We start from the raw sequence: 17485 nt of genomic DNA on the forward strand, positions 1-17485 counted from the left end.
GCTCTACTCTACTTGGATCAGAGAGCTAGAAATGTCTCCTGGGAGATTTGACCATCTATCCCTCCTGTTTATGAACAGGGCCAAGGGTGTTGTTTCCCTACCTCCTCCATTCACATATGTATACACCACAGCCTCCGTGGTTTCCTCTGTCACTTTTAATTAAGACAAGTGAGTAAGCAGCCTCTACAGGCTGTACTCCCAGGCCCCCGCCCACCCTGACCTTTGGCCCAGAAGCTAACGCTTCAGCATCTGGGGCGGAGGAAGGAGACTGGGTCCACAGTGACAGGTTATTGCTGACCTCTTTAGTGTGAGGAAAAAGGCCACGAGACCCTCGTGGGGCCAGCCCTGAGTGCTCCTCTCCCAAGTTTAAGGTAGGGAGGGGGAAGTAACTGTCCAGCCCTTTTAGTCCCCAGCTCTGGAGTGGCAGACAGCAATGAGGCCACGTCCCTGGAGCTGGCCGGGGGAAGTAGGTGATGAACGGAAGCGGTGGTCCCTGTAGACCAGCTGTGGGGAGGGGAGGGCCAGTCCCCTGCTCAGTCCTGACCACGTAAGCCTTGGTCACAGGTGTAGGTGAAGAGGGCACTGATGGATACTGCCCAAGGTGCAGTCCTGAGGCACTTAGGTGTGTGCCTATCTAGGCCATGCTTCTCAGTTGGCCTTGACCTTGGCAAGATCTGGAGCTCCATTTTGCTGAAGTGCACGGGGCAGCCGCTTGCCCTTGGTATAAGAGTGATACCAGAAGTTGGAGAACAACACAAAGAAGATGGTGCCATACATCCAGATAAGGTGAATTATGACTGGGTACTGGTAGTTACAGCTGGACATAAAGTAGTACTGGGAGATGTGCAGTGAGACCAGGACAAACTGGATCTAGGACAGAGAAAGGCCAGGGTCAGAGGGAACGGTGAGAACTAGAGGGGAAGAGGGGGTAGAGAAAGAGATAACATTGAGTAGGGAGAGATGGGGTCAAAGGTGAGAGACTGGATAAAGGCAGGATCCAAGCTAGGAACATGGGGGGATGGTTATAGGTAGGTCAGGCCAAGCCCCTCACCAGCTGGATGGCTGTCATATGCTTTTTCCACCAAAGGTAGGGTTGAGCCACAGGGCCAAGAGCAGACAATCCGTAGTACAGGTACATTATGACATGCACAGAAGAGTTTATCATGGCATGGAAAGAGCCCATTCCTCCTATGAGTGGACAATAAGACAGCGTCAGCAGAGTCCAGCCTCTGGTGCCCACCCTCTTCCCATAGTGGCCTTCTCCACTCACCCGGGGCAATCTTTATCCCCCACCACCAGCTCCAGGGAAGCACAGAGTGATGGAAGACATGTAGGAAGGTCACCTGCCCGTCTTTCTTTCGGAGAATAAAGATCACCTAAGAGAAGAGTGAGGGAAGGGGTTTCAGAACCTGGCCTCTCCACCTCATTCTCCCCACAAGTTCTCACATCTCATATAACTACTCACTGTGTCCATCAGTTCAATGAACTTGGAGAAGAGGAAGAGCCAGGCCACCCGAACCATCTGCAAGAAATTGGGACAGCCTTAGGACCTCATACACTCTTCTAAGAGCCTGCCTAAACTGGGCCTTGAGCACAGGTCCCAAACTGGTCCTATTCACCAGGTTGCTTATGACCTAGCCCCAGCCCCTACTTACCCTAAGTGCCTCAGGGCTGTTGGAATAGTCCACAGGATCACAGCGCCAGGTATAGGTGCTCAGCCAGCCCGACATCAGGAACTAGGAAGGGGTGTGGATTAGACCACCAGAGTTCTCCCTTCCCAGCCATCCCTCCCCTTCACTAGCTGAGGACATGGATCTGAACCTCTCTGGAAAGGAGAAATGCCATATCTGGCTTTATGGCCTGTTCCTCATCCTGCTGACAGAAATTAAAGCCCTGCATCCCAGGGGCCCACCTCATAGACAATGTAGAGGGAGAGTGCCACCAGTGAGAAATTGTAGACAATCATGAAGCCACGGAGTTGGAAGGGCTTCCGATTAGCCATGATGCGAGGCCCAAGTGAGAGAACGAAGTACACGTAGGTCAGGAGGATGGAGGTCATTAGCAGCGGGGACCCCATCAGAGGGTAGCCCTGGATCCGGGGATCTACGAATAAGGGTCCAAGGAGTTAGGAAGGGTCACAGGGTTCAAAGGGTCTTCATTAGGTCTACAGACATGAGGTCAGGTCACAAAGGGTCAAGGGGTTCATAGGAACTCTCCATTAGAAGACAGCCCTAGATTCAGGGGTCCCGAGAAAGAAGGGAAGAAAGGGCTGGTAGACAGCGTCTTACCTGCATGCTTCATCATCTCCTGGTACAAGTTCACGACAGCCTCCATTCTGGCTAAGGACTCTGGGGAGGTACAGAGGGTGGATGTCAAGCAGAGTCCACTGCACACCCCCATCCCACAGAGATGACACAGAACCAGAAAACTCCCAATGCCTCATTGCAGAAAGGACAGAATAGTGAAAGGAAGGAATTACTGGGGACTAGGGGGAGGAGGCAGTTTGGTGGAGGCATCTGCTCCCCACACATCCTGCCTACCTGGGAAGGGCTGTTCCACCCTTCCTCTCCACACCTTACTCTGCTCTCCTCTCCACAGTTTTACTTCCTGGCCTCCTTTTCCCTCCTCCTCCATAAGAGAACTCTCAACTCCAGGTCTCTTACTGGAGAGTCTTACCTCCTCACCAACAGGGAGCTCATCTTCAGAATGAACTCCGTCTCCCCTCCTCACCCAAGTTCCTTACCTCTCCAGCTCTGGGTCTTTCTTCTCTCCAGGGATTTCTCCCCTTCAGTCTCTCCTCTCCTGCCCTCTCCTCTTCCCGTCCCTATGGACATTTCCCGGGACTCTATTCTTCTCCCCAGGATCCCTCCTGTCCCTGCCAGGAATCTCACCTCCCTGGGCCTTTGTGTCCCTTCCAGAACCTTATCCTGGGATTCCTTCTTGCTCCTGCTGGGACACTCATCTCCCTACGTTTCTCCTCTGCCTTCCCGGGGCTCTCACCTCCAGCCTCTCCTCTCCGGCGCTCTCCTCTCTCCTCTGGCAGAGCCCTTCCTCTCCTGGAGCCTGGCTCTTTGAGACTCCTGCCCCGGCGGCTCCACCTGTCTGACTAGATCTGGCAGCAGCCCCGCCCTCCGCCCGCCCCCGCTGTACTGCGCCTGGGGTGGAGGGTGGGTTCAGGCCACAGGTCAGTGCCTTGGGGAGCAGGACCAACCAGGATTGGGAAAGCCAAGAAAAGCCCCAGACTCACCACCCACCCACCCACCCGGGACCAGCCCGATAAGCTAAGGTCCTAGGTTCTGAACTAGAAACCTCCTCCGACTCCGGCCCCAGCCCTGGCCCAAAGCACTGCTGAAAATCCACACCCAGCATCGTCTCCTAAGCCGGCCATAACTTCTCAGTTTGTCCTATTTCAGAATGGGTACAAGCACTCCTTCCTTCCTGGGAGGGTCAGGGAAGCCAGTGGCATGTGAGGGCGTGGAGGAGTGGGGGAGGTCGCAGGAATCTTCCCCTCCCTCAGGGAGGGGTCCTGATAAGCTAGGCCCCCTCCCCCTCAGGGCCTGAAGGAATGTCGGGGGAAGGCTCCCAGGGACACAAACACCTCTGGCCAGACCCAGGAGAGCCTGGTACTGACACAGTCCCTGAGGGACAAGGCATTCTCGGAACAGAGCAGGGCCCCTGGGGCAGCAGGTGCCCCAGGCTCCCTGCTTCCAGAGAAGCACCTGCGCAGGTGCGAGTGAAGAGGCACACCTCTGACATCTCCCGCCCCGCACACCCCTCACAGCTACTCTCCCACACCTCCAGGAGGTCCACCTTCTCTAGGCCCCCCGTAGTCAGGCCCCAAGCCTGAGGTCCACACCGCCCCTCACCCACCTCTCCACCCCCAATGGCCAAGGCGCCACGCCGAGGGCTGGCACACACGTCACCTGCCTGACACACCACCCAACACCTCCGTGGGCTGGCACGCGTGGCTCCTGGCTCTTATGTAGCTCGGCCGCCGCCCAGGCACACGCACGGGCTCACCCGCGGGGCCACTCACACACGTGTGCGCGCTGCCTGGTCACGCTCGGATCCCCTCCTCACTTGCTCCCCCACCCTCCGGCTTGCTGGCCGCCCATCCACTGCAGGGCCCAGGCGGAGGCGAGGGCGCCAACACAGGTTCCTCCCTGACACAAGGGAGCCGGCCAGCCTGTTATCTCTCAACCACCAGCCCCCAAGATCAACCCACACACCCTGCAGGCCAGGAGGGACCCAAGGCTCTTGGGACGACCTCTCCCCAAGTTGCAGGAAAATCTGGGTGTGTCCCTCGTGGGAGAACTCAGCCCGTCCCTTCCTTCCTTTAAGATGGATGGAAGGGAAAAGGAGCCTGGCAAAGTTAGGGGAGCGGGGGGGAGGGAGGTGAGAGGAGGAAGGAGAAGGGCAAAAGCAGGAGTGGTGGAGGAAGGCCTGGGTGTAAGCAAATGGGGGCCAGGGACGCGGGTGTGGGGGAGGGAGGGTGCTGGCGAGGCCCGGCCCCAGGGAGCTGGGACCTCCCACCCACCGGCCGCGGGAACAGCCTCGCCCACAGTCTGGGCAGGGCAGGGCAGGGCTGAGCCGGGCTGAGCCGGGCTGGCCAGACAGGGGGCGCCGGCACGTGGAGAGCCGGTGGAAGGTCCAGACTCACCCGTAGGGGCCAGGCGGGCAACGGCGGAGGGCGCGGAGGGAACAGGGCCAGAGAGAAGTCCCTGGGGCCAGCCTGCCTGCCTGCCACTTCCTCATCTGCTGGGCCGACTTTCTGTCACCAGAGGGGGAGGGGCGGGGGCGCCCGCTGATTGGGCGGCCGGCAGGGCCGGAGGCCGGCAGCGCAAGCTCGGCCGGGGCGGGGGCAGGGGCGGGCCGCCGGGTCCCGGCAGGAAGCGCCGCGGCCCGGGCTCCCAACCCCTTCCTTCGCAGCCCGGGCTTGCCTTGGTCGGTGGCTGCGGCCTGGTAGCCTTGGGAGCACTCCGCTTCTTCCCGACGTGCACCCCGGAGCCCGGGCTTGTCCCCGGGTGGCTGCTCCCCAGCAGGACCGCACGTCTGTGTGCAGCAGGCCAGGCTTAGGGCTCTCGGGGAGAGTTCGGCCTTGCCCTCAAAGAGCTCCCTCTCCTGCAGGGTGAGCGCAGAGCGGCGGGCTGGAGCACACTGCCTGTGCTGAGGGTAGACTGGGGTGGCAGGAGGTCTGAGCGGGAGAGAAGCCTCACGAGCCTGTACACTTGGAGGATCCCTAAGCGTTAGGATCCGCTTTCGAAGGCAGCCTGGAATGGAAGTGGGAGGATACAAGTGGCCCGGGGCAAGCATAGTGAATCACCGGCTAAACTGGCCTTCGAGGTAGTGAAAGGAAAAAAGGACCTGAGGCAGACTGTGGCTGAAAGTAGTAGGTCCTGAAGGCCAAATGGGGCGATCTAATTTTTATTCTAGAAGCAGAGGAGAAACAGTAAAGATTTTTGAGAAGACTATAATCAGGCTTGTATCATTAAGTCATCAGACATTTATGGACCACCCACCGTCCCTGCACTCACGGGGCTTGCAGTCTATCTGTCTGAATCACTTCACTCTGTCAGCCAGTGTGAGGAGGGCACAGGAAGGAGACCAGGTGAGAACGCCAGCCTGACCAAAGAAGGTCTGGAAACTGATGGGATTGGAGGAGGTGGACAATGTGGAGCTTTCCTTCAGACAGCTGGACTGGCTCTATATATTTAGTTACCTATTCCACACACCCCAATCCCCACCTCCACACTCACTAACTGGACTCAACTAGTGGGGGCAAAGGACGGACTAGGTTTTAGTGAAATGTAATTTCTACCTCCGGCGGCCTCTGGAACAGAAGCACACAATTGAATAACTGCTTGTAGGATTGGTTGGTGTAAAAGTGCACAGAATTAGGAAATTTGGGCTACTCTGGGCACACTGCCTATGGGGCAGCCCTGCTCCGCAAGGAAAATAAACACATTTTTTAAAAAAAGACTTGACCAGGCGTGGTGGCTCAGGCCTGTAATCCCAGCACTTTGGGAGGCCAAGGTGGGCAGATACCCTGAGGTCAAGAGTTTGAGACCAGCCTGGCCAACATGGCAAAACCCCATCTCTACTGAAAGTACAAAAATTAGCTGGGTGTGGTAGTACACGCCTGTAATCCCAGCTACTCAGGAGGCGGAGGCAGAAGAATCACTTGAACCTGGGAGGCGGAGGTTGCAGTGAGCCAAGATTGAGCCATTGCACTCCAGCCTGGGCAGCAAGAGCGAAACTCCGTGTCAAAAAAAGAATAAGGAATTCGGAAGACTTAGTAGTTGAGAGAATAAGATGTTCACAAATGGTGGGACAGGATGGGCATAGTGGTTCACACCTGTAATCCCAGCACTTTGGGAGGCCAAAGCAAGCAGATTGCTTGAGCTAACAACTTCGAGCCTGGGCAACTTGGTGAAATCCTGTCTCTACAAAAAATACAAAAAATTGGCTGGGTGTGGTGGCTCATGCCTGTAATCCTGGCACTTTGGGAGGCTGAGGTGGGCGGATCACCTGAGGCCAGGGGTTCAAGACCAGCCTGGCCAACATGGTGAAATCCCATCTCTACAAAAATACAAAAATTAGCCGGGCATGATGGCAGGTACCTATAATCCCAGCTACTGGGGAGGCTTGAACCCAGGAGGCACAGGTTGTAGTGAGCCAAGATCACACTACTGCACTCCAGCGTGGGTGACAGAAAGACTCCATCTCAAAAAATAATAATAATTACAAAAAATTATCTGGGCATGGTGGTACACGCCTATAGTCCCAGCTACATGGGAGGCTGAGGTGGAAGGATGACTTGAGCCCAGGAGGTGGAAGTTGCAGTGAGCCAAGATTGTGCCACTACACTCCAGTCTGAATGATAGAGACCTCATCTCAATAAATAATATTAAATAAATGACTCCACAAATGGTGGGATATAGCTATGTGGAAGTTTAGTCCTAGAGCTTAGGTAAGAGGTCTGAGCCAAAGTACAGACTCAGTACATGACCCAGCCCATTAGTACCCATCCTTGAAAGGAAATGGCAGAACAGTTCATTATTTAAAAAGCTCCAACTTCTAACTTAATACTGTACACTAAGGTCCTACCTGATCTGGTCCCTGCCTAGTCCTCTCATTCTACCTGTGACAACTCTCCTGGGCCCCACCCAGTGCTTTAACCATTCCCTGAGGATGACAGCATCTTTCATACCCCTCTCAACCCTCAAGCCTTGCCCCCAGCTCAGCACAAGGAACAGTCAAGTCACCTAGGCAGTAAATCACTCCCTCCTCTTGCTCTCACAAATGTAATTATCTGCTTATTCGAATCCCAAAACTATAAGCTCCTCTTAGCCAGGGCCAGGTTTTGTCATCTCTATATCTCCAGTATCAGGCCCATTGTCTGGCACTCAGTTGATCCTCCATGTTTGTTGAGTGAATGTTCGTGTGAATGGGATGATGTGAGAAAGGAAGAGAGGCCAACGGACTCAGAGTCAAATGGAGACGACAATAAGAATTCAAAAGCCTTTCCATTTCCCTGTTCACTGAGTCCATAAATATTTACTGAAAGCCTGTGTGCCAGGTATACCCTAGTGACTCTGGGTTCACACCTGATTCCAAAGGCTTGAGTTTAAATGTTCCAATTAGTACCTGTGTGACCTTATGTAAGTTGCTGAACCTCTATAAAATGGGAACAAAAACAGTACCTATCTCATAGGATTGCTGTGAAGACTGAAGGAGATAACCCATGTAAAGTGCTTAGCACTGTTTCTGTCTCAACATTTAATGGACAAGGTGGGAAAGTGCCCAAAATATACTTATTGCAGTATATTTTGAAGATATAGACTTATATGTAGATTCATGAGCATTCTTTTAACACTATTTCCTAAACAGTTACTGTGTACAAACCACTGTTGTGAGAGCACTACTGAGAGATTTTGGTTTAAATGTCCATCATAAGAGTGCACTAGACAAAGCAGACCATTATAGATAATGAAACTGTCCCTGAGGCCAAACACAATAGTGACAGGAAATTTCAACTGTGTATTTATTTACCTGGATCACGTTGGTAAATGACCATAGCAGGCCTTCAATAAATGCTGACTGACTACATGAATGAACATGCTCAAAGACAGTTGTTCAGCTCTTGTCTCAGGTTCTTTCACACCCCTCTCCCACTTCCTGAGTTTATTTTGTTCAGTTTGGCAAACAGTGAATGGATGGGAGAGAGCATCCTCAAATATCTAATATAGGCCACTTATCCCCAAATCCTACCAAATTGCATCTTCATGGCCCTGGGGTTCCTGCAAAACACTTGGTTGATGGAAAAGACAGACATAGATGAGCGATTACATATGGTGAGTGTTCCCACAGAGATAAACCCAGAGGGTTATGAAAGCACTGGGGTGCGGGGGCACCTTAATCCAGTGTGGAGGCTAATTCTTGAAGGTGACACAAAAATAACACTTAAGTTGAACATTAAAGCATACTTTCTAGGCTGGGAGCGGTGGCTCACACCTGTAATCCCAGCACTTTGGGAGGCCAAGGCGGGTGGATTACCTGAGACCAGACTGAGACTGACCAACATGGTGAAACCCCATCTCTACTAAAAAATACACAAAAAATTAACCAGGCGTGGTGATGGGCACCTGTAATTCCAGCTACTCAGGAGGCTGAGGCAGAAGAATCGCTTGGACACAGGGGGCAGAGGTTGTAGTGAGCCAAGATTACACCATTGCACTCTAGCCTGGGCCACAAGAGCAAGACTCTGTCTCAAAAAAAAAAAAAAGGACACTTTCTAGAAAGCAGGGAAAGGCATTCTAAGCAGAGGGAAGCATGTATGTGAAGGCATGGAAGCAAGAGATGTGACAGGTAGTTTGGTATGACTCCAGTTCAGAGGGCATATGGGAAGGGCAGGAAAGGTAGGCATGAGTCAGTTTATGAAGAGCCTTGTTTGCCACAGTAAGAAGACAGGATTTTATTCTGTTTATGTTTTTCAGCCCTGGCTGTAACTAGAATCAACTGGGGAGCTTTTAAAATATCAGTGCCTGGCTCTCACCTCCAGACTGATGCTAGATGGTTGTTCTTAATGGGAAGAGGCCAAAGCATGTTTAAATGCGGTGTGGAGAGAGACAGTAGAATCCAGCATACACATAACGAGACTAGTCTCTGGCTAAGGTGAATGGAAATAAGAGTAAGTTCGTCAGGGAAATGGGAGGAAATTGAGAGAGTTTTGTCTAAAGGAGTCTAATTTTTCCTTTAGTCAGATGTTAGATATTTGCTGAACATGGGGGATGGGTAGGCGGTAGGATAAGGAATTATAGGGAAGTGGTACAGTCTAGAGTAGCTGATGATGGAGTGCTGGGAAAGCTTGGTGAACAGAGTGGAAGACCCCACTGGGTGGGAGACCATGAGAAGTATACCAGTTTAGAAGGAGAACATGTGATGTTCTCCAGCAGAGCTGAGGGAGTGGGAGTCAGGAGAGCGGAAATAGGACTATTTGGGATCTGCAGGGAAGCCAGATGGGAGGCCTTGCTAGGAAGAGGGTTCAGTGAAGGCTGTGTAGACAAAACTAAGCCAAGGATACACTGATAAACTGGAGAAACTGAAGGGGTCAAGGAACTCATAGGTTTGATAAGGATGAAGGCCAGGTGTAGTGGGGAAAGGAAACCCAGTCCAGCAACTAAAATTCCATCTCCTTCATGGAGCCTTCCTGACTAATGGGAAATGAGGTGGTGACTTCCCCTGGGTCCCACCCTGTCTGACTCACTCCTCACTCACTGCTCCTCAAAGGGCCCGTCTCCATCCTCTTTCTCAAGAAGATAAACCATTGATGTTTCTTCAAAAGTTCAGCCTGAAAACCACTATCTGTATGAACTCCATTCCCATGATTGTTTGAGGCTTCCTTTATATGTTTCAGCACAAATATTAAATGGAGGTAGGATCAGAGAAGCAGAAATGACAATGAGGAAAAAAATGGAAAAAAGTATGCCTGCATGTTTATGAGTGAGTGAGTGGAACAGTCAAGGGAAAAGACAATGGGAGAGAAAGAGGGGTATCAGCTAGGAATAGGAACTGAAGGTCAGATTGAGGGGCCACAGAACTGACAGGTGGAGATGGAAGCAGCCTCCTGGGGGCTGTGTCAAGCTTCTCCATTCTCCATCCTGTAGAGGACAAAGGGTACTTCCTACACAATACCCACACAGAGGAGCTGACAGGAGGGTTAGCCCGTGAGGATGGGAGAGCAAAGATGAGGGCAAAGGGTTTGCCAGTTAATAATTCTGCATGTCCCTGGGCCCCAGCCAGCTAGCTGGTATCTCTTCCTAAGCAGGCTGGGACCTTGGCTGAAAGAACCAGGGCTGGAAAGACATCAGGCTGGCAGAAAGGAGAGACTGCATGCAAACATTCTTTGTACCTTCTGGAACTTGAGGGTTGGTCTGGACCCCTGAAAGATCAGGGCCAACGTCTGATCCATCAGTGGGTGACCAGTGTCTACATACTATGGGTATCATTCACTGTTCATTGAACTGAACAACAGAAACTCTGGAAGTGGGAGAGTGGTGTGATAGAACCTGAAGCAAGAGCTCTGGAGAGAAAAAAGAGGCTTTTTGTTAGGGGGTAAATCAGGGGATGCTATCAGGATGGAGGAAAGACAGTTAGCAAGATCCACAAGACACATGAGAAGGACCAAGAGAGGAATGAGAAGCATATTATTCTATTAGTACTTTTTCTGGCAAGGATGAAGCCAGCTGCTTTCCATATGTTCAAATGTTTCCACCCTGTAAGGTAAGTACTATGATCACCTCTTAATAGATAAAAAACTGGAATCAGAGGTTGAAGGCTTTGTTCAAGGTCACAGACGGGGTAAGACGAAAGCAACACAAGCGTTTCAGGCTGTGGAAGAGGCATAGATAAAGGAATGGATGTAGGAAAGCACAGGACAGGTAGAGAACTGCAAGGGATTCTGTTTGGCTAAAGCAGTGGTCCCCAATTCTTTTGGTATGAGGGACCAGTTTTGTTTTGTGGAGGACAATTTCTCCTCCACAAAAGGTGGGGGGGTAGTATGAGAAGCAAGGGACAGGGGGATGGTTTCAGGAGGAAACCGTTGCTCCTCAGATCATCAGGCATTCATTAGATTCTCATAAGGAGTTCACAACCTAGATCTCTTGCGTGCACAGTTCACAATATGCCCCTATGAGACTCTAATGTTGCTGCTGAACTGACAGGAGGCAGAGCTCAGGCGGTAATGCTTGCTCACTTGCCCACCACACACCTTCTGCTGCGCAGGCTGGTTCCTAGCAGGCCACAGACCAATACTGGTCCATGGCCCAGGGGTTGGAGACCTTTGGGCTAAAGGATATGGCTAATGAAAGGCCTTCATATAATAGAAGGTTAATTAATAGGTTGGCCTCAGATCATCAAATGTTTTGAATTTTTAAAAATGAGGAATTTATATTGGGATGTCTCTGAAGATTTTAAGTGGCAGGCTGATATGATCCCCATTGTGCTTTAAAAAGATAAACTTAGGGTCAGGCGCAGTGGCTCACGCCTGTAATCCCAGCACTTTGGGAAGCCAAGGAGGGCGGATCACTTGAGGTCAGGAGTTCAAGACCAGCCTGGACCAACATGGTGAAACCCCATCTCTATTAAAAATATAAAATTAGGCGGGCATGGTGGCATGTGCCTGTAGTCCCAGCTACTTGGGAAGCTGAGGCAGGAGAATTGCTTGAACCCAGGAGGTGGAGGTTGCAGTGAGCCAAGACTGTACCACTGCACTCCAGCTTGGACAACAGAGCAAGACTGTCTCAGAAAGAAAGAAAAAAAAGCAAACTTGGCAACAGTAAAGTATATTATCAAGAGGAGAGCAGAAGAAGGGAGGGATAACAACGGGGTGGGAGCCAGCTCAGAGGTCCGGGTGTGACACAAAAAAGACCTGACCTATAAGAATGGCAGTGAGAAGGAAGAAAAGGGGATACAGCAGAAAGAGGACCCAGAACTGACAGCAGGTGTTCAGCTGGATAACTCAGGTAGAGCAGGATGGAGAAAATGAATGCAGTTTGGGACATCCTAAGTTTGAGGTGAGATGGCCCATTCAACAAGCAATCTAAAACACAATACTGTGCATTCAGGAGAAAGGACAGAGCTTGAGAAAAAAAGTCTAAGGATTCTCTATATTGAGGTGAAACCACACAAAGTGGACTGGAATATGGTAGCTCTAGTTTTGGAAACTTTTCCATCCCCTGCTTTCATTTCCTTTGAGGAATTCCCTACCCCATTGTCTCATTAATGCTGGTATTCTCCCCTACTTCCTCCCAGTCCAAACTCCTAATGGCACATAATCCAAGCAAAACCAGAGCTCTCCCATGAGATAAGCTCCACTAATGTAAAGTAGAGAAATGAAGAGACATAGTCCAGACAACATTTGAGCCTCTGAGCCCACCTAGAGCCATCCACATAACCTAAATATAGTTGGTTTTCCTTTTTGTCGATTAAGCCAATTTAATTGTAATATCTTGCAGTCAAAACAGTCTAATAGACCACCACATAAAAATGAGATTGCTCAGGAGAGAGCAGAAGAGAATAACAGTTACCACTTGAGTGTTGACTATTTGCCTGAAGGGCCTTTTTAAGAAGCTTGGACTTTATCTGGTAGAAAATTAAGAGCTACTTAAAGATTTAAATTTTTAACTTTTAGGTATGTTTTGTTGAAGGTGCTCTTTGAAGTTGGTACTATAATCCCATTCTATAGAGTGGAAACTGAGGTTCTTGAAAGTGAAGTAACTTTATACAGCCATACAATGGATAAGTGTCCAAAACAGGTTATGAACTTGAAAATAAATAAACTGCAATAAAACTATGGGTGCTAGAATGGAGTTGTGTACAGGGCACAGGAAGGGTACAGTTTAAGAATGGTCAAGTGTACAGGGAGGAAGTAGTAAAGACTATACAGGACATTTGAACTGGAAGGATGAATTGTTTATCAGGTGAATAAGGGGGTTGGAGCAGGAAAAAGAAAGGACATTCTGTATAGGGCAGACAGCATGTATAAGCCATGAAGGTGTGAGGCAACCTGACCCCCAGCTACTTCCTATGCTACAGCTGAGAGCACTTATGGCAAAGTGGCAAGAATCATGGAGTATGCCATGACAAAACAAGGTTTGAAGGACTGGTGGTGAGTGTGATGGGAAGAGAGGCAAGCATGGCACCAAAGAGCTCTGGTTTTGATACCCAGTGAATTATACACAGCCACCCATGAAGAACTGAGCCCCAACCCAGCAAGCACAGACAAGCGAGGCAAGAATTCATCACAACTGCACAGAGAAAGCGATGAGTGATGAAGGGCCCCCTTTATGGACAGAATGTAGGAAGACTATGGAACTGAGTCTTTGGCTGGTTTAGACAAGGAAGAGATTCAGTTTAGAAGGCATGAAAAAGAATATTTCAGGTGAAGGGGCTTGTCATTTGGCCTCAAGTCAAAAGGATATAATTTCTTAATGAAAGAATATAGGCAACAACTAGGTGGGAGAAATAAAATTCACAAAACTAGATTTGAAATTGACTTATCATGTCAGGTAATCCAATGTAAAAATGCTCAGTGCCTGCCTACTCTGCATGTTGCCAGGGAAATACCATGGGGGATGAATTGTGCACAAAAAGTGTCTCCTGAGGCTAAGCTCCTGAGACATGAGCACAGGGGAGGTGCAAAGGGAAAGAGAGGTTATGACCTCTTAGAGGAATTGGTCAATCGTTCATTCAAGCAAAAATTACTGAGAACAGTTTTCCAGATGTTACCCTATAGATACATAATATGTATTGAGCTTCACTATTGTCAGCAATATCTTAAGCACTATTTACATGTATTAACCCATTTAAACCTCACGGCAACCCTATGAAATAGCCATTATTATCAACTCCAGGAATAAGGAAACAAAGGCATAGAGAAGTGAACTAACTTGCCCAAGGCCACACAGCTGGTAAGTAGCACAGCTAGGATTTGAAATGGGGCAGTCTGGCACAAGAACCTGCTTTTTAAACCAAAATGTTATTTTATACTACCTGTCCAAAGACAAAGAAATCATAATAGTAATAATAATAGTGGCACCACCATTTATAGTGTTTATGATGGGCTAGATGCTGTAGTATGCCAAGGACACACATCATCTTGCCTAAGATCACTCAACTCTCAGGTGGAAGAGCTGGGATTCAAAGTTCAGGATGCTTGAACCTGGGAGACAATGAAGTGCACCAGGAGCTAGAATAAGTCTGTACAAGGTACAAATGTGGAGCATAAGAGAGATAATTGATCTTACCTGGTGTGAGGAATGTTGAGTTGTGGGAGTGGTGCTGAGTTGTGGGTTACTGAAAAACTTCACATAGGGATGACTTTTTTTTTTTTTTTTTTTTGGGACAGGGTCTGGCTCTGTTGCCCAGGCTGGAGTGCAGTGGCACAATCCCAGCTTACTGCAGCCTTGACCTCCCAGGCCCAAGCAATCCTCTCACCTCAGCCTCCCAAGTGGCTGGGACCACAAGTGTGTGCCACCATACCTGGCTAATTTTTTTAGTAGAGACAGGGTCTTCCTGTGGTGCCCAGGCTGGTCTCGAACTCCTGGGCTCACACAGTCCTCACACCTCAGCCTCCCAAAGTGCTGGGACGACAGGCATGAACCACTGCCCTGGCCAGAGCAGGGTGATTTGTGAGCTGAATTTTGAAAGATGATTGAGTATTCATCAGACAGAATGATAGGGCAGTGTTCCATGCAGAGGGAACAGTGGGAATAAAGGAATGGAGGTTTGAAAGAGCTGTCACATTCAGGAAACTGCAAGCAATGTGGATGGCTTGGGAATTAAGTGGGCGGCATGACAGTAAGTAGGAAGAAGGTGGCAGGGGGCTATATCACACAGAATCTTACTTGCATTTCCAGAAAATTCGAGCTATTTTTTTTTAACTTTTCCAATGAAGTAAATGTAATGGCCAAAAAGAGTAAATAAATATCCCTAGGGAATCTGGTAGCTTAGTCTGAAGCCATTCAGACTAGTAGGAATTCTTTTAAGTCTATTTTCTCTTAATAATGCATGCATGCTGGCTGGGCATGGTGGCTCATGGCTATAATCCCAGCACTTTGGGACACTGAGGCAGGAAGATCACTTGAGTTCAGGAGTTTGAGAGCAGCCTGGGCAATGTGGTGAAACCCCGTCTCTACCAAAAATACAAAAATTAGCTGGGTATGGTAGCATGCACCTGTAGTCCCAGCTACTTCGGAGGCTGAGGTGGGAGGATCACTTGAGCCTAGGAGGTGGAGGTTGCAGTTAACCAAGACTGTACCATTGCACTCTAACCTGGGTGACACAGTAAGACCGTATCTTGAAATAATAGAATAATAATAATAAATGCATGCTAAATGTGTATTCTCTGTTTTAAATTACCCTGAAGTAAAATGAACATTCCAGGAGGATTTCATCTTGTGATTTTCAGTATGCCTGGCACGCCTATCTCTACCAACCCACCCACCAGGTATGTAGTCCATATACCTGTCTCTATCATAAATATAAAATCAGTCAGATATGGTGACAAGTGCCTGTAGTCCCAGCTACTTGGGAGGCTGAGGTGGGAGGATCACTTGAGCCTGGGAGGTGGAGGTTGCAATGAGCCAAGATTGTACCACTGCACTCTAGCCTGGGTGACACAGTGGGAATAATAAAATAATAATGCATGCTAAATGTGTATTTTCTGTTTTAAATTACCCTTAAGTAAAATGAACATTCCAGGATGATTTTATCTTATGATTTTCAGTATGCCTGGCACGCCCACCCTTACATGGAGAGTAAACTATCAAAAGGATTTTAATCAAAGGAATAATGTGATCATATCTGCAGCTCAGAGACCTAACTGGCAGCCTTTTGTAAGACAAGTTAAAGTGGGCAGGACTGGAGATAAAAGATTTTAATCAGGGAGTAATGTGATCAGATCTGCAGTTTAGAAAGACCTATCTACAGTCTTTTGGAAGATGCGTTAGAGTAGCCAAGACTGGAGATACAGAGTCTGAACAATATTTTCAGTGAGAGAGGCCCAGAGCCTAAACTTTAGGAAAGGGTGGATGGATGCTGGGAAGACAGAATTGGTAGGATTTAGTATCTGATTAGGTATGAGGGGGTTAGGGACCCAGAGGGAGAATAGTTTCTAATGGTTCCTATATTCCTGGCTTAGAAGAGAAACAGGTGTGTAGGCTAGAATGATTGGATTTGGACATTCAAGCAGCTGTGGCTCATATAGGTAGAGATATCTAGCAGGAATCTGCAGCAAAGCAAAGAGGTCTGAGCTGAAAATAAAACTTGCTTATGTTATGTACATAAAAGTGGTGGTCACAGAGAAAGCAGGTAGAATAAAAAGAAAAGAGGGTTAAGGACAAGTCCTAGAGAATAACATTTAAGAAGAAGGCAGAAGTATAAAAGTCCAAAAGCTGCAGAGAAGAAATGGCTAGAGGGGGAAATGAACAAGGAGAGCATGTGCCATAGAAACAGTGGGGGAGAAAGAGACTAAAGGAAATGATCAGCATTGTTAAATGCTGCAGGTACATTAATATATTGAGGATTGAAAAAACTCTGAATGTAGCCATTAGGTCAGCAGTGATATCTGAGTTTCTGAGGAATGGTAAGTATAAGCCCAAACACAGGGCTGAAAAGTGAATGGGAGGTAAAGGAAGAAACAGTGACTCTAGGCACTTTATTTAAAGAGCATGGCTGTGAATGAGTCAGTGCGAGGGGATGTAGGGTCAAGAAGGATCTTTTAACATGGAAGAGACACTAAAATGGCACCATCTAGGGCCATGAAATGTAGGCCAGAGAAAATGGGCTACAAAGGATAGGCTGGGTGTGGTGGGTCACACCCAGCACTTTGGGAGGCCCAGGCGGGTGGATCACGAGGTCAAGAGATCAAGACCATCCTGGTCAACATGCTGAAACCCTGTCTCTACTAAAAATACAAAAAATTAGCTGGGCATGGTGGTGCATGCCTGTAATCCCAAGCTACTCAGGAGGCTGAGGCAGGAGAATTGCCTGAACCCAGGAGGTGGAGGTTGCAGTGAGCCGAGATTGCACCACTGCACTCCAGCCTGGGTAACAAGAGGGAAACTCCGTCTCAAAAAAAAAAGAAAAAAAGAACAAAGGATGTCTACATGGGGAATGTGGGCAAGAAAAGAAAAGATAAAGAATCAAAATGACCACAAACTAGGGAAATTAGGGTGAGAATTAGGGAAGGCAGTAGAATGGCAGAGAAAACACAAGAAAGCAAGCATCCCACGGCACTTTATATTTGATTCAATAGGAAAGGAAAAGCATAATTTGTCACCTATGCTGGAGGAGTCTCTGGTACATACATCTTACCCAGGGAGAGAAATGTCTGAGAGTGAGAAGGTGACTTCTAACACACAACACGTCAGAATTGTAACTTCTGATAACTTTGTGGTAACTTACCATCTCTTTGATGAATCTT

At 48.9% G+C, this 17485-nt stretch overlaps 1 protein-coding gene across 8 annotated transcripts; it reads right to left on the reverse strand.

The window, feature by feature from the left end:
- Positions 1-140: 140 nt before the first annotated feature.
- Positions 141-5196, reverse strand: ELOVL1 (ELOVL fatty acid elongase 1). Of its 8 annotated transcripts, XM_035251087.3 has the most exons (9): positions 4661-4757; positions 3001-3155; positions 2289-2348; positions 1913-2103; positions 1656-1736; positions 1466-1522; positions 1271-1376; positions 1052-1188; positions 141-870 (listed from the first exon to the last, which is right to left on the reverse strand). In XM_035251087.3, the coding sequence occupies exons 3-9, from the start codon at positions 2332-2334 to the stop codon at positions 649-651; spliced, it is 840 nt and encodes a 279-aa protein (XP_035106978.1). In that variant the 5' UTR covers positions 2335-2348; positions 3001-3155; positions 4661-4757; the 3' UTR covers positions 141-648. The 8 variants fall into 8 exon arrangements, with proteins under 8 accessions (XP_035106978.1, XP_035106979.1, XP_002750759.1 ...); XM_035251088.3 differs by lacking the exons at positions 3001-3155; positions 4661-4757 and adding an exon at positions 4941-5196; XM_002750713.7 differs by lacking the exon at positions 3001-3155.
- Between the last annotated feature and the right edge of the window lie 12289 nt (positions 5197-17485).

Source organism: Callithrix jacchus, chromosome 7, assembly GCF_049354715.1.
Source record: "Callithrix jacchus isolate 240 chromosome 7, calJac240_pri, whole genome shotgun sequence".
NCBI lineage: Eukaryota > Metazoa > Chordata > Mammalia > Primates > Cebidae > Callithrix > Callithrix jacchus.